Source organism: Anomaloglossus baeobatrachus, chromosome 1 (assembly GCF_048569485.1).
Source record: "Anomaloglossus baeobatrachus isolate aAnoBae1 chromosome 1, aAnoBae1.hap1, whole genome shotgun sequence".
Classification (NCBI taxonomy): Eukaryota; Metazoa; Chordata; class Amphibia; order Anura; family Aromobatidae; genus Anomaloglossus; species Anomaloglossus baeobatrachus.
Window position 1 is genome coordinate 872498366 of NC_134353.1, and position 16724 is coordinate 872515089.

The 16724-nt window shown below is 50.6% G+C and overlaps 1 protein-coding gene across 4 annotated transcripts in view; it reads right to left on the reverse strand.

The window, feature by feature from the left end:
* The window catches only part of KIF2A (kinesin family member 2A), a 186389-nt gene that overhangs the window by 138971 nt on the left and 30694 nt on the right, over positions 1-16724 (reverse strand). For all 4 annotated transcript variants that reach the window (XM_075326312.1, XM_075326303.1, XM_075326328.1 and 1 more), the window contains exons 2-3: positions 14841-14935; positions 10723-10842 (exon numbers count right to left, since the gene is read on the reverse strand). In XM_075326312.1, coding sequence (XP_075182427.1) covers positions 10723-10842; positions 14841-14935 — 215 coding nt within the window. The remainder of the gene's footprint in view (positions 1-10722; positions 10843-14840; positions 14936-16724) is intronic.

The following is a 16724-nucleotide window of genomic DNA, read 5'->3' on the forward strand; positions in this document are numbered from 1 at the left end:
GTAACTATGATACACATCGGGTAATTAAGGGACCTTAGTTACCGATGTGTATAATGGTTACCAGCGTTCACCGGCTCCGTCACGATCCCAGCAGCGCAAGGTTATGTCTGGCGATGCGTGCGGAGGGCCGGGGCGAGTGGACAATCCATGCGGAGGGCGGGGCCAGGCCGAGGCGAGCGACCAATCCGTGCGGGGGGCGGGGCCATGGCGAGCCCAGCGGCCAATCAGCTTTGTGTCACCGTAAGGACACAATTTTGGAGCAAGACATATAATGATGGGGAACATACATATTCCACGATGGGGCCATATATACCTGGAAGGTACCCAGAATGGAGGATATGAGGACATAAATTGGGGATATTATTACCTCAGTAACATTGTCAGCAGTAAAGAAGGGAATTTTGTTTACTTACCGTAAATTCCTTTTCTTCTAGCTCCAATTGGGAGACCCAGACAATTGGGTGTATAGCTCATGCCTCCGGAGGCCACACAAAGTATTACACTAAAAGTGTAAAGCCCCTCCCCTTCTGCCTATACACCCCCCGTGCATCACGGGTTCCTCAGTTTTAGTGCAAAAGCAAGAAGGAGGAAAGCAAATAAATTGGTTTAAAGTAACTTCAATCCGAAGAATCTCGGAGAACTGAAACCATTCAACATGAACAACATGTGTACACGAAAAAACAACAGGGCGGGTGCTGGGTCTCCCAATTGGAGCTAGAAGAAAAGGAATTTACGGTAAGTAAACAAAATTCCCTTCTTCTTTGTCGCTCCATTGGGAGACCCAGACAATTGGGACGTCCCAAAGCAGTCCCTGGGTGGGTAAAATAATACCTCATAATAGAGCCGTAAAACGGCCCGTTCCTACAGGTGGGCAACCGCCGCCTGAAGGACTCGTCTACCTAGGCTGGCATCCGCCGAAGCATAGGCATGCACCTGATAGTGTTTGGTGAAAGTCTGCAGGTTCGAACAGGTAGCCGCCTGGCACACCTGCTGAGCCGTCGCCTGGTGTCGTAAAGCCCAGGACGCACCGACGGCTCTGGTAGAATGGGCCTTTAGCCCTGAGGGAACCGGAAGCCCAGAAGAACGGTAGGCTTCAAGAATTGGTTCCTTGATCCACCGAGCCAGGGTGGATTTGGAAGCCTGTAACCCCTTACGCTGACCAGCGACAAGGACAAAGAGTGCATCCGAGCGGCGCAGAGGCGCCGTACGGGAAATGTAGATTCTGAGTGCTCTCACCAGATCTAACAAATGCAAATCCCTTTCACATTGATGAACTGGATGAGGACAAAAAGAAGGCAAGGAGATATCCTGATTGAGATGAAAGGTGGATACCACCTTAGGAAGGAATTCCGGAACCGGGCGCAGCACCACCTTGTCCTGGTGAAACACCAGGAAAGGAGCTTTGCATGACAGCGCTGCTAGCTCAGACACTCTCCGAAGTGAGGTGACTGCTACTAGGAAGACCACTTTCTGCGAAAGGCGAGAAAGAGAAATATCTTTCAAAGGTTCAAAGGGTGCCTTCTGAAGGGCCAGCAGAACCCTGTTCAGATCCCAGGATTCTAACGGCCGCCTGTAAGGAGGAACAATGTGACAAACCCCTTGCAGGAACGTGCGTACCTGAGAAAGCCTGGCAAGACGCTTCTGAAAGAACACAGAGAGCGCTAAGACTTGTCTTTTAAGGAAGCCGAGCGACAAACCTTTTTCCAATCCTGATTGGAGAAAGGAAAGAAACGTGGGCAATGCAAATGGCCAGGGAGAAAATCCCTGATCAGAGCACCAAGAAAGGAATATCTTCCACGTCCTGTGGTAGATATTGGCAGACGTTGGTTTCCTGGCCTGTCTCATAGTGGCAATGACCTCTTGAGACAACCCTGAAGACGCTAGGATCCAGGACTCAATGGCCACACAGTCAGGTTGAGGGCCGCAGAATTCAGATGGAAAAAACGGCCCTTGAGACAGCAAGTCTGGTCGGTCTGGCAGTGCCCACGGTTGGCCCACCGTGAGATGCCACAGATCCGGGTACCACGACCTCCTCGGCCAGTCTGGAGCGACGAGAATGGCGTGGCGGCAGTCTGACCTGATCTTGCGTATCCCTCTGGGCAACAGTGCCAGAGGTGGGAACACATAAGGGAGTTGAAACTGCGACCAATCTTGAACTAAGGCGTCTGCCGCCAGAGCTCTGTGATCGTGAGATCGTGCCATGAATGCCGTGACCTTGTTGTTGTGCCGGGACGCCATTAGGTCGACGTCCGGCATCCCCCAGCGGCAACAGATCTCCTGAAACACGTCCGGGTGAAGAGACCATTCCCCTGCGTCCATGCCCTGGCGACTGAGAAAATCTGCTTCCCAGTTTTCTACGCCCGGGATGTGAACTGCGGATATGGTGGAGGCCGTGGCTTCCACCCACATCAGAATCCGCTGAACTTCCTGGAAAGCCTGACGACTGCGTGTGCCGCCTTGGTGGTTGATGTAAGCCACCGCTGTGGAGTTGTCCGACTGAATTCGGATCTGCTTGCCTTCCAGCCACTGCTGGAACGCTTTTAGGGCAAGATACACTGCCCTGATCTCCAGAACATTGATCTGAAGGGAGGACTCCTGCTGAGTCCACGTACCCTGAGCCCTGTGGTGGAGAAAGACTGCTCCCCACCCTGACAGACTCGCGTCCGTCGTGACCACCGCCCAGGATGGGGGTAGGAAGGATTTCCCCTTCGACAATGAAGTGGGAAGAAGCCACCACCGAAGGAAAGCTTTGGCTGCTTGGGAGAGGGAGACGTTCCTGTCGAGGGACGTCGACTTCCTGTCCCATTTGCGGAGAATGTCCCATTGAAGTGGGCGCAGATGAAACTGCGCAAAAGGAACTGCCTCCATTGCTGCTACCATCTTCCCTAGGAAGTGCATGAGGCGTCTCAGGGGGTGTGACTGACCTAGAAGGAGAGATTGCACCCCTGTCTGCAGTGAACGCTGTTTGTTCAGCGGAAGCTTCACTATCGCTGAGAGAGTATGAAACTCCATGACAAGATATGTCAGTGATTGGGCCGGAGTCAGATTTGACTTTGGAAAATTGATGATCCAACCGAAACTCTGGAGAGTCTCTAGAGTAGCATTGAGGCTGTGTTGGCATGTCTCTTGAGAGGGTGCCTTGACTAGGAGATCGTCTAAGTAAGGAATCACCGAGTGTCCCTGAGAGTGAAGGACCGCCACTACTGTAGCCATGACCTTGGTGAAAACCCGTGGGGCTGTCGCCAGGCCGAACGGCAGTGCCACGAACTGAAGGTGTTCGTCTGCTATGGCGAAACGCAGGAAGCGCTGATGCTCTGGAGCAATCGGTACGTGAAGATACGCATCTTTGATATCGACCGATGCAAGGAAGTCTCCCTGGGACATTGAGGCGATGACGGAGCGAAGGGATTCCATCCGGAACCGCCTGGTCTTTACGTGTTTGTTGAGCAGTTTTAGGTCCAGGACAGGACGGAAGGACCCGTCTTTCTTTGGAACCACAAACAGGTTTGAGTAAAAACCGTGACCCTGTTGCTGAAGAGGAACCGGGATCACCACTCCTTCCGCCTTTAGAGTGTCCACCGCCTGCAGAAGAGCATCGGCTCGCTCGGGAGGCGGAGATGTTCTGAAGAATCGAGTCGGAGGACGAGAGCTGAACTCTATCCTGTAACCGTGAGACAGAATGTCTCTCACCCAACGGTCTTTTACCTGTGGCAGCCAGGTGTCGCAAAAGCGGGAGAGCCTGCCACCGACCGAGGATGCGGTGTGAGGAGACTGAAAGTCATGAGGAGGCCGCTTTGGTAGCGGCACCTCCAGCGGTCTTTTTAGGACGTGACTTAGACCGCCATGAATCGGATTTTGTCTGATCCTTCTGAGGCCTTTTGGACGAGGAGAATTGGGACCTGCCCGCGCCCCGAAAGGACCGAAACCTCGACTGTCCCCTCCTCTGTTGGGGTATGTTTGGTTTGGCCTAGGGTAAGGATGTATCCTTTCCCTTGGATTGCTTGATTATTTCATCCAATCGCTCACCAAACAAACGGTCACCAGAAAATGGCAAACTGGTTAAGCACTTTTTGGAAGCCGAATCTGCCTTCCATTCCCATAGCCACAATGCCCTGCGTATTGCCACCGAATTGTCGGCTGCAACCGCCGTACGGCTCGCAGAGTCCAGGATGGCATTAATAGCGTAGGACGCAAATGCCGTCGTCTGAGTGGTTATGGACGCCACTTGCGGCGCAGACGTACGTGTGATTGCGTCAATCTGCGCTTGACCGGCTGAGATAGCTTGGAGTGCCCATACTGCTGCAAATGCTGGGGCAAAAGATGCGCCGATGGCTTCAAAGATGGATTTCAACCAGAGCTCCATCTGCCTGTCAGTAGCATCCTTGAGGGAAGCCCCATCTTCCACTGCGACTATGGATCTAGCCGCCAGTCTGGAGATTGGGGGATCCACCTTGGGACACTGAGTCCAGCCCTTGACCACGTCAGGGGGAAATGGATAACGTGTATCCTTAAGGCGCTTGGAAAAACGCTTATCAGGACAAGCTCGGTGTTTCTGGACTGCGTCTCTGAAGTCAGAGTGGTCCAGAAACATACTCGTGGTACGCTTGGGAAACCTAAAACGGAATTTCTCCTGCTGAGAAACTGACTCCTCCACTGGAGGACCTGAGGGAGAAATATCCAACATTTGATTGATGGACGCGATAAGATCATTCACTATGGCGTCCCCATCAGGTGTATCTAGGTTGAGAGCGGCCTCAGGATCAGAATCCTGATCAGCTACCTCCGCTTCATCATACAGAGAGTCCTGCTGAGACCGTGAACAATGTGATGATGTCGAGGGAGTTTCGCAGCGAGCTCGCTTAGGTGGTCTGGGACTGCGGTCCGTGTCAGAGACCTCACCCTGGGACCTATGAGACACCCCGGGAGGACATTGTTGCTCCAACTGAGGTGGACCATGGTGCAGTGATTCCACAGTGCCCATGGTCTGAGATACCGGTCTGGACTGCAAAGCTTCTAATATCTTAGCCATAGTCTCAGAAAGTCTATCAGTAAAAACTGCAAACTCTGTCCCCGTCACATGGACAGTGTTAGCTGGTGGTTCCCCCTGGGCCCCCCTTCGCAGAGGATCCGGCTGAGCAAGTGCCACAGGGGCCGAGCATTGCACACAATGAGGGTCAGTGGAACCAGCCGGTAGTATAGCCGTACATGCAGCGCAGGCAGCATAGTAAATCTGTGCTTTGGCACCATTGCTTCTTGTGGACGACATGCTGTTGTGTCCTCTGAGCAATCCCGGAGGGTATATAGCCAAAAATCAATTGTGCACCATACAGTGTAAAGTATAGCATATAAGGATATAATCTATATGTACACTACTGCACTAGTGGGGCCAGCACCATAGGTGCTGCTTACCGACCGCTCAAGCGGTTGTGTGGTCACCAGAAACGCTGCCTGGGTCTCCCAGAGCTTGTCTCCCCTCTCCAGCGTTAGCAGAGCTGAGAGGAATGGCTGCCGGCGTCCTGAGGAGAGGAGGAGGCCGTGGGCGTGCCCGAAAAAGTGCGGGAGTCTGGTGCCCCACTGTGCACAGTGAGGGGGGTGGAGTATGCAAAGCACGCTCCAGCCCTCAGTGCTGACGTTCTGCACAACATCTCTCCCTTCCCCTGACTGACAGGCCTGGGGGCGGGAAAAGACCGAGACTAGGCCTGAAAAGCCGGGGACTCAAGTTATAAGCGCGGCCGGCGTATAAGCTCGGTCTGCGCGGAAGTCCTCGGCGTACAAACAATCCCAGGCGCGCTGCCGTGTTGCAATGGCAGCGCGCGGTCAGGCGGTAGTCTCTAGTAAACCAAGCACACCAGCACGCTGTAGTGTGTGATGACACAAACGCGGTCAGCGCCGCGGTCCCCGGTGCACTAACACACCCAGCAATGCTGGAGTGATTCTGTGCGTGGTCTCCACGGGGACACAGAGTACCTCAAAGCAGCAGTGTCCCTGATGATACTCGGCTCCTTGTCCAGCAGATACCCCAGGTGCTGTGGATGGAGCACGGTCTCAGTGTCTGGAGACCGAATTAGGATCCCACTTCCCCAGAGCCCATCAAGGGATGGGGAAGGAAAACAGCATGTGGGCTCCAGCCTCCGTACCCGCAATGGGTACCTCAACCTTAACAACACCGCCGACAAGAGTGGGGTGAGAAGGGAGCATGCTGGGGGCCCTGTTATGGGCCCTCTTTTCTTCCATCCGACATAGTCAGCAGCTGCTGCTGACCAAGCTGTGGAGCTAATGCGTGGATGTCTGACCTCCTTCGCACAAAGCATGTAAAAAAAAACTGAGGAACCCGTGATGCACGGGGGGTGTATAGGCAGAAGGGGAGGGGCTTTACACTTTTAGTGTAATACTTTGTGTGGCCTCCGGAGGCATGAGCTATACACCCAATTGTCTGGGTCTCCCAATGGAGCGACAAAGAAATAAAAGTGTGTCATGACCACATTCTTTTACTTTAATTTTATTTTTTTTCTATTTTTTCCTCCTCTAAAACAAGGGTGCGTCTTATTGTCCGGTGCGTCTTATAGTCCGAAAAATACGGTATATATTTTGTCATTAAGTAATTTATCACCGATAATGTTGTGTGCACTGAGGAAATCATCCAGTCCTTTTATAAAAGCTGTTATAGTATCGGGCATTCCACAGTCTGACTGCTCTAACTGTAAAGAACCCTTTCCTATTTAGCTGCCGAAACATATGATGCATCATTGCATTAGGGAGGGAAACAGATCAGTGAGGATCAAGGGTCCTGGACAGTAGCAGTCAGGTCCTCACCCCTGTCTACAGCAAGTGGCGGCGGGCCCCTCGCCGGTCTACAGCAAGCGGCGGAGGGAGCTTATTAGAGATGAGCGGACGTGTGGAAGTTTGGGTTCAGCCGGACTTTAGATAAAATTCTGCTCTGGACCCGGACTTGACCCGATCTTCATTGGAAGTCACTGATTCAGCTCTCTGCCCACATGCAACCAGCCATAAAAAGAGCATTACTGATTACGCTATTATTACCCCCAGTGAGAGCCATTCAAACACTGCAAGTGGCTCGCACTGGGCTGAGCACCGAGCGTACCCAAGCACAGGGATGCTCATGTGAGTGGTTTACATACATAAAGAACCCGAAGTTGAACACTAATTTTTTTTCTCTTTATCGGGAGGGCGGGGGGTAAAGTTTGTGTTCCATACGAACATCCAACTTTAAAGTTCAAAGTCAGCTTATCTCTAGTCCTTGTCTCTCTAAAGGAAGTCAGGTAGTGGGGGCACGTACTGGTTTCTCTACAGGAAGTAGAGGTAGGTCCATGTCAGTTTTCAGAAAGTGGGAGAAGGGCCTTTTCTCACTACAGGAAGTGGAGGTGGATGTTTTTTTCTACAGGAAGTGGAGGGGGGGATCTTTTTTCTACAGGAAGTGGATCTTTTTTTCTACAGGAAATGGGGGCAGGTCCTTGTCTCTCTTCGGGAAATGGGGGTGGATCCTTGTCTCTCTTCAGGAAATGGGGGTGGATCCTTGTCTCTCTTCAGGAAATGGGGGTGGATCCTTGTCTCTCTTCAGGAAATGGGGGTGGATCCTTGTCTCTCTTCAGGAAATGGGGGTGGATCCTTGTCTCTATTTTGCTCTCCCTTCTGTCAAACTAACTACATACAGGCATAGCACAGATGTTGGCTTTCAGTTAAGGGCAGGCAAGCCTTTGGCAGGAGCAATGCATGCTAGGAAATGAGAAAATGGAAGCTCAAGGACCTATAGTGCTGGTGTAATGGAAAAAAACAAATGAACACTGAAAACATTGGTAAAAGCGAAATGTACCAACCTCAGCTTTAATTGGTGGGGGGGAGCGGAGGACTGCAAGACCATGCTTTACTACAGGCTTTATGCTAAATGAGAAGTAAACTTTAACATGTACCCCCCCCCCCCCCAATCCTTAACAACTAAGACCTTTGTAAAATAGAAAGTCAGCCTATACTGGTCACAGGCCACAAAGACACAATAAGGCTACTTTCACACTTGCGTTGAACACCATCCGTTGAATTGCGTTGTGTGACGCATGTGACGGATGCCTTGCATATAGTGTGATATAAAGGCAACGGACTCCTGAGAAATAACGCGTTGCGTTAAGTTTTCTAGCCGCGAGAGTGAGAGCCCATCATCACCGCACACGCAGGCACTACCGCACCCATCATCATCACACACATCCCGGCACTACCGCACCCATCATCATCACCGCACACACACAGGCATTACCTCAGTGACGTTCCCACTGACAGCGCGACTCCCTTCAGTTGCTGCATGGAGCTCACAGCGAGCGGCGGTGTTCTACTGACGCTGCTGTCAGCTTCATGTAGCAGAGCTGGATGCGTCGCAGGACCTCGGGGATTACGCCGGACCTGGAGGGGTATTTGGGGATTTTAATAAAGTGGTGAAAGAGGGTGTTTTTTGTCTTTCATTCCAAATAAAGGATTTTTTCGGGTGTATGTGTTTATTTACTTTCAATTACAGGTTAATCATGGAATGTGTCTCAGACGCCTGCCATGATTAACCTAGGACTTAGTGGCAGCTATGGGCTGCCATTAACTCCTTATTACCTCAATTGCCACCGCAATAGGGCAATTCAGGATTAGACGGGTAGAGTCCCGGGACTGTCGCATCTAATGGATGCGGCAATTCCAGGCGGCTGCTGACTGATATTTTTAGGCTGGGGGGCTACCCATAACGTGGGGCTCCCCATCCTGAGAATACCAGCCTTCAGCCGTGTGGCTTTACCTTAGCTGGTATCAAAATTGGGGGGCCAAGACACAGTTTTTTAAAATTATTCATTTATTGTACTGCACGATATAGACCCGTCCACCGGGGGCTGTGATTGGTTGCAGTGAGACAGCTGTCACTCGTGGGGGCGTGTCTGACTGCAAACAATCATAGGCGCCGGTGGAAGCAGTGAATAGTAGATGGAATAATGAGCGGCCGGCATTTTCAAAAGCAGGAGAAGCTGCCAGAGGAGTGTGACATCTGTGCAGCGTCGCGCCGGTGATCGACGAGTATGAGAGAGGGAGAGACCGACCGACAGAGAGAGATAGAGAGACCAGGAGTGATTTTAAACGATTTAGATCGTTCTGCTGGACATCCTGAGCATGTACAGTAGAACGTGATGGAGTCCGTCAGCGGATTCTGCCGCTTTGTCTATGGGGGCGGATTCCGCCACAATGCACTATCATTAGACACCTTGGCGGATTCTAACAGAATCCGTCAAAGTGCGTTATTTTAACGACCCAAAAAAACACTACATGCAGCGTTCCCTCCGCCCGACGAAATAACGATGCAGCGTCGTCCAGCAGATGCAACACAGACACTTGTGTTACGGTGCGTCATCAATACAAGTCTGTGGAGACTAGTGCAGTGCGTTAACAGACTGCGCTATTCTCCATAGCGGCGGATTGCGTTGAACTCTTGTGTGAAGTAGCCTAAGAATGTGACATGCCCGCCCTGGGCTGGACTAGTCCGGGGACGTCAGCCGTGGCGGGGTCCGATTCAGTCACCCTGGTGGTGTCTTTTGGCGTAAATAAAAGGGGTGTTTTAAATAAAAGAGAATAAAAAAAAAAGAAAAAAAAAAAAAGTTTTTGTTGACTAGGCCACTTGTGGTGTGCGGCCAGGTTATTTGGGGCCGCCGCTCCAGGTTTCTTCTGGGGTTGATGGAGTGATGCTGCCTGGATGGTTAGAGCCCTCCGCAAGCAGGGACAGGCCCTAGCAGTGGATGATGGGGGTTGTAGTGGGTAAACAATCTATGTGGGTGCATGATGTCAAGGAAACAATCCACACCAGTGTTGTAGTTTAACCTGCCTTTCTTTACTTTGCTGTGGTGGTCTCTGAACCCGCGGGTGCCGGCTCCAGGTGTACCCGCTCCCCTTGTTCTCCGTGCCAGCTGTGACCTGGGTGGGCTGTCCTCCATGTACACTTGTTGTTGATGGTGGCTTGTGGCCTAGAGCTACTTGGGAACCCCTCTGCTTCTGTCCTGGTCCTATTGCAGGCAGCCTGGACTATTTAAGGGGTTCAGTCCCCGGTCCCCTCTTTGCTGCTTGTGCTTTAGACTTTTTGGGTTGGCGATTGACCCTGGAGATCTTCTCGCCCGGCAGAGTTAATAGCTCACCATAAAGTGTCCCACTGTCCTAGGGTCTGCACCCCCCACCTTGTGCTGAGTCCTGTGAGCCTTGGTTCCAGACTTCCACAGGCGTCTCGCGGTTCCTGGAGTCTGCTGCTTCCACAGGTAACCCACGGTGCCTGGAGTCCTGTTCCGTACTCCACAGTCCCTCACTCCTTTTACAGCTCTCCGTTCTCACTGCAGGTCTTTTCAGTACTTTCCACTTTCTAACAGACTCTCCTGACAGAGACTACGTCCTTCTTTTACCTCATTCTGACTGACCACTGGCCCCTCCCCCTCGCTGGGTTTCTCCCTACCGGCTGGGTGGTACTATCCAATCAGTGCCCTCCCATTTTACCTGTTACTAGGCAGTCTCCCAGGTTGGAGTTGGGGTTGTGTGTGTGGCCTGAAGGTGCTGGTGTGTTTACTCTGGCATGGATATTCCGGGGTTTGGATTTGCATGGGTTACATTTGTGGCACCTGCTACCTCAGGGGTGCTACAAATGCATTTCAGCTGACGGCAGGAACAGTTTTTAAAAATCAGGTATTTCTCATTTATGCAACTAACCTTTGCGATTTTGTTAACTTTCGTTGTTGGTGTAGGGGGAGGAGGCATTTCAGGGCCGGGGTCAATTTCTTCATCAGGCGCCAGATCAGGATTGAGTGAGAATATACTCTCCAAATCAATCTTTGAAAATAGAAAGGAATAGATTATTAAGCCATGCATTACAGTGCGCGACATCAGACACCTGAAGACTGCACATTTCTTGTTGGATACATCTATATGAGGCATGTAGAAGTTGTTATAAACTCCATATAATGGCTAATAAATCTACAGGAAACAAGAGTCCTCACTTAATGTAGTGCGGATGGATGGATAGCACACCACGTAGCCCTCTAATGATAATCTACTTCTACTGCTGATTAAACAGTGATTTTATCAAAGCTACAATAAGAAGCCCAGTAAGTGACACATCGCTGGAATCAGAATCTGTGTCTGTAAGTTATGCCACTCTCAGATTAGGTGACAAAAACCTGGTGACAGATTCCCTTTAATTGTGCTGCTATTCCACCGTTGGTCCCAGTCTATGTGGGCAGGCAGCAGCGAGGACGTCACCACTACAGGGCATATGACCGTAGTGCCAACTACATCTGTATCACTACAGTGCCCAGTGATTGGGTGGAATGGTCATGGGTGCGAGATGGGACATACCAAAGGCAGTAGTGCACAGGCAGTGAGTAAGTAGAGCTCATTGTGTTATGGTTACACTGGGCAAGACTAAGGAGTAGAAGATATCTAGAGGTTGTCCATTACTTTAACATTGATGGCTAATTCTTAGGGGTACTTTGCACACTACGACATCTCTAGCCGATTGAAGCGATGCCGAGTGCGATAGTCCCCGCCCCCGTCGCAGTTGCGATATCATGGTGATAGCTGCCGTAGCGAACATTATCGCTACGGCAGCTTCACATGTACTTACCTGCTCTGCGACGTCGCTCTGGCCGGCGACCCGCCTCCTTCCTAAGGGGGCGGGTCGTACGGCGTCACAGCGACGTCACACGGCAGGCGGCCAATAGAAGCGGAGGGGCGGAGATGAGCGGGACGTAAACATCCCGCCCACCTCCTTCCTTTCTCATTGCAGCCGGGACGCAGGTAAGGGGATGTTCCTCGCTCCTGCGGCTTTACACACAGCGATGTGTGCTGCCGCAGGAACGAGGAACAACATCGTAACATCGGTCCTTCCGAAATTATGGAAATGACCGACGCTACACCGATCATTCGATTTCGACGCTTTTGCGCTCGTTAATCGTAGTAAAAACAAATTTACACACTCCGATGTCGACAGCGACGCTGGATGTGCGTCACTTTCGATTTGACCCCACCGACATCGCACCTGCGATGTCGTGGTGTGCAAAGTACCCCTTAGGATAGAACATCAATATCTGATCAGCCGGAGTCCGACACCCCGCACCCCCACCGATCAGCTGTTGTCAGTGCCAGCGGCGACAGGCTGTGGCTGCAAATACTCAATTCTGGAGCTGCCCAGTCTTCAAATAGTGGCCCTCATTCAAATCAATAGGAGGCGGATGTTCAAGACCTGTCAGAGGACACTATCAAAGATAGGGCAGCTTCGGAACTGAGCATTTCCGGCTCCGCCAGCACCATGAACAACTGATTGGTGGCGGTGCCGGATGTCAGATGCTGCCCTATCAGACATTGATCACCTATCCTAAGGATAAGGCCATCAATGCTTAAGTAGTGAACAACCTCTTTAATTCCAGGAAAACACTTTAAAGTACAGATACTACAAAACACACAAAAATGATACTACAGTGAAAAAAAAAAAAAAAAAAAGTTCCTCTGAGCGAGGCACTTCATCTGTCTAGCCTCCCATGGACAGGTCCTGTAGTATCAGGAGGAAGACCGTAATCAGAGCACAGTGCATGGAGACTCCGGACCGGTTTCTGGATATAGAAAAAAAATCCAGAATCCGCGGAAGGAAATCATAAGATTAAAACATCACCTTTATTCTAATGTTTAAAAAAAAAATAGGAAAAATTGTATAAACATGTGAAGCAAAGAGGTAAACAGTGGGATTGTGTGTTAATAGCAGTATTACAAAGGCCGCCTCTCATGAGCTCAAAACATCACATATGAGAATGCCATGCAGCGAGTCCACATCACTCTCTCCCAGCTTCTCAATACGTGCTGTGTGTTTCCAAACCGTCCTATTAAACAATACAAATCATCCTGCAAAAAACAAACCCACAATTCATTTTTTTGTAATGAGTAAATTTTGTATTTTTTTTTTTTAAATACAGACCACGCCATTCTATTATGTAGAACAGACACCGTCCCCCCCCCCCCCCCATGTCCATTGCTCTATTTCCGCTGTATCTATTGTATGACACACAGGAGATGAACAGGACATGAGTAATCACAGAGCTGTAGGAAGCAAATTCATAGGGAGAAGTAATAAACACAAAGAGCTGGTTATGGGGAGGAGTTTATTTCTGGAGGTGGATTCCCGGCTATAGGGAATGAGCAGGACGGCCTGTGACACCAGCAGGGCACAGATCTACAGCACAGCGGCACAGGAGATGGGCACGGGCTAGGTTCACTTTCATCAGAAAAAGGTTTTATAAACACGCACTGATGAGATGTTCTAATAATTACAATTATCAAACTCCTGAACTGGTTTTCAGATTTAGAGAATTATGTTTTGGAAAAAGACAACGTAAAATGCCAAAGAATCCAACAGCTATGTATGTTATATAAAAAAAAAAAAAGAACGTGTCCATAAACCTTAATGTCTTCAACTTCCCCAATAGTCACAGCAGGCTGCTTTAATTTTTTTTTTTTTTTATAAACAATGTGAGCCCATCCACTGTCTTCACCTGCAGTCACGGCTGGCTGCGCCCCCATCCTCCAGCAGTCACGGCTGGCTGCGCCCCCATCCTCCAGCAGTCACGGCTGGCTGCGCCCCCATCCTCCAGCAGTCACGGCTGGCTGCGCCCCCATCCTCCAGCAGTCACGGCTGGCTGCGCCCCCATCCTCCAGCAGTCACGGCTGGCTGCGCCCCCATCCTCCAGCAGTCACGGCTGGCTGCGCCCCCATCCTCCAGCAGTCACGGCTGGCTGCGCCCCCATCCTCCAGCAGTCACGGCTGGCTGCGCCCCCATCCTCCAGCAGTCACGGCTGGCTGCGCCCCCATCCTCCAGCAGTCACGGCTGGCTGCGCCCCCATCCTCCAGCAGTCACGGCTGGCTGCGCCCCCATCCTCCAGCAGTCACGGCTGGCTGCGCCCCCATCCTCCAGCAGTCACGGCTGGCTGCGCCCCCATCCTCCAGCAGTCACGGCTGGCTGCGCCCCCATCCTCCAGCAGTCACGGCTGGCTGCGCCCCCATCCTCCAGCAGTCACGGCTGGCTGCGCCCCCATCCTCCAGCAGTCACGGCTGGCTGCGCCCCCATCCTCCAGCAGTCACGGCTGGCTGCGCCCCCATCCTCCAGCAGTCACGGCTGGCTGCGCCCCCATCCTCCAGCAGTCACGGCTGGCTGCGCCCCCATCCTCCAGCAGTCACGGCTGGCTGCGCCCCCATCCTCCAGCAGTCACGGCTGGCTCCCCTCCCTTCCTCCAGCAGTCACGGCTGGCTCCCCTCCCTTCCTCCAGCAGTCACCGCTCCCTTCCAAGGCAGTCATAGCTCCCTTCCAAGGCAGTCATAGCTGGCTACTGTGATGTCCCCTGAATCTCAGCTGGCTCCTTACTGGCTACGTACTGTGATGGCAATATGCTATACATGACCAGCATTACTGCTACCTGAGGCCGATGCAAGACCTCATTATACTGTGTCCTCCCCTTGTATATTAGGAGTGGTCTGTCACTGTCTTGTTAAGCACAGATGGAGCTGGATGGATTTGTCAGCTGTACGGAGTAAAATTAGCTAGCAGATGATTTCCAAAACCACAGCGATTCACCCAGTATGGTTCTAGAAATGTTGGTGTCACATGCACATGTTCAGAACTGTATCTTTATAGATTAATGGACACTACACAGTAATATAAGCTGTAAGAGTAATAAGATCAGACCAAAAAATGGAAAGCACTGAAAAGCAAATGCCCAGCGAAAATTGCTCCAGAAACAAAAACAAACTGCTGAATTAGCCCATTGCTCTGGTGTAAGTGTTACCTCTTTTCCTTTAGTGTCCCCATTTTCAATCCACTCCACAGTGATGCTCTCGCTGTCTTCATTCAGGGATGTCACCATGGCTTGATGAATTCGACCTAAGAGAAGAACATGATCATTCAATGAAAAACTCCAAGATTAGAAGCTGAACAAAATATTTCATGTGTGTACAGAAGTCCATAAAAGCGGTCACACTTCGGACATACCCTGCGGTCCTGATACAACCTGTTACAGGTGGAATTCGGAATTTATCTTTAGATATAAATGGAGAAGAAAACCTCAGTTGAAAGATTTCAATCTACAGTAATGGGTCTGTCCATTTCCGACAACTCATTTAGTAACAAACATATCGGTGGGATGAATCCATAATCAGGATTTCCCGAATAGTAGAGCAAATACCCAAACATACGACCCCGCATGTCTGTGCACAAGGCTCTGTGCCACGCACATCAACCTTCTACATTTAGGAACGGACGTGATTCCACTCACCCAACAGAATCTAAAAGCTTGCCATGCCCAGCCTACATATTTTATCTAATATATAAAGCTGAATGTGTGTGTAAGTGTGTGTGTGTGTAAGTGTGTGTGTGTGTAAGTGTGTGTGTGTGTGTGTAAGTGTGTGTGTGTGTGTGTGTGTAAGTGTGTGTGTGTGTGTGTGTAAAAGTGTGTGTGTGTGTGTGTAAGTGTGTGTGTGTGTGTGTGTAAGTGTGTGTGTGTGTGTGTAAGTGTGTGTGTGTGTGTGTAAGTGTGTGTGTGTGTAAGTGTGTGTGTGTGTGTGTAAGTGTGTGTGTGTGTAAGTGTGTGTGTGTGTGTGTGTGTGTGTGTGTGTGTGTGTGTGTGTGTGTGTGTCCGGTATTGGCATCCGCACTGTCGCAGCTACAGCCAAAATATTTTGTACACTCACACTTCTGGACCCCGAGAGCGTTATAGGCTATGTTTTGAGGGGAAATTTTGACCCCGCTCTTTACAGTTATTCACCAAAAAACCTGCCTCCATTAAAGCGAATGGAGCTGGGAGCCACAGTGCAGCAAGAACTTCAGAAGAATGCGCAGCCACGCCCTTATATGGAATGTTGGCGTGTCACAACGCAGCCAGGGAAAGAGGCAGACACAGACAGGGAAAGAGACAGACACAAAGAGACAGACAAAGAAACAGACTGACATGAAAGAGATAGACAGGGAAAGAGGGAAAGAGAGAGACAGGTAAAGAGACAGACACAGACAAAGAGACAGACAGACACAGGGAAACAGAGACAGGGAAACAGAGACAGGGAAAGAGACAGACAGGGAAAGTGACAGATAGATAGACAAGAAAAGAAATTGAGACAGACTGAGAAAGAGACAGACAGACAAAGATAGAGAGACAGAGAGATATATACAGAGGGGGAGACAGACAGAGAATGGGAGAGAAACAGAGACAGTTACTATCCCGGGTGTTAATACATTCTATCCCGGGAATGTTAATACATTCTATTTTGTTAACAGCAGTTATTAACCCTGGCGAAGTCGGGTAGTACAGCTAGTATTATATAAGGAGGAGTAATAGACTGAGCCTTCCCATGGGTTCTATAAGTAGGACCGTGCAGCTGCATTCAGGCCTTACATCACCAAGCACAATGACAAGTGTCAGATGGAGTGGTGTAAGGCCGCCACCACCGAACGCTGGAGCAGTGGAAATGGGTTTTGTGGCGTAACGGACAACTCTTCTTTATCTGGTGTCTGATGGTATCGTCTGGATCTGGCGAATGCCACAACTACAAAGGTTTGGTAGAAGAGGGATAATACTAAGGGTTGTTTTTCAGAGGTCGGACCCTTCCTCAATCCAGGGAAAGGAAAGCTCAATGCTTCAGAATACAATTTTTTTCGAACAGTTTGGAGCGAGGTCTTT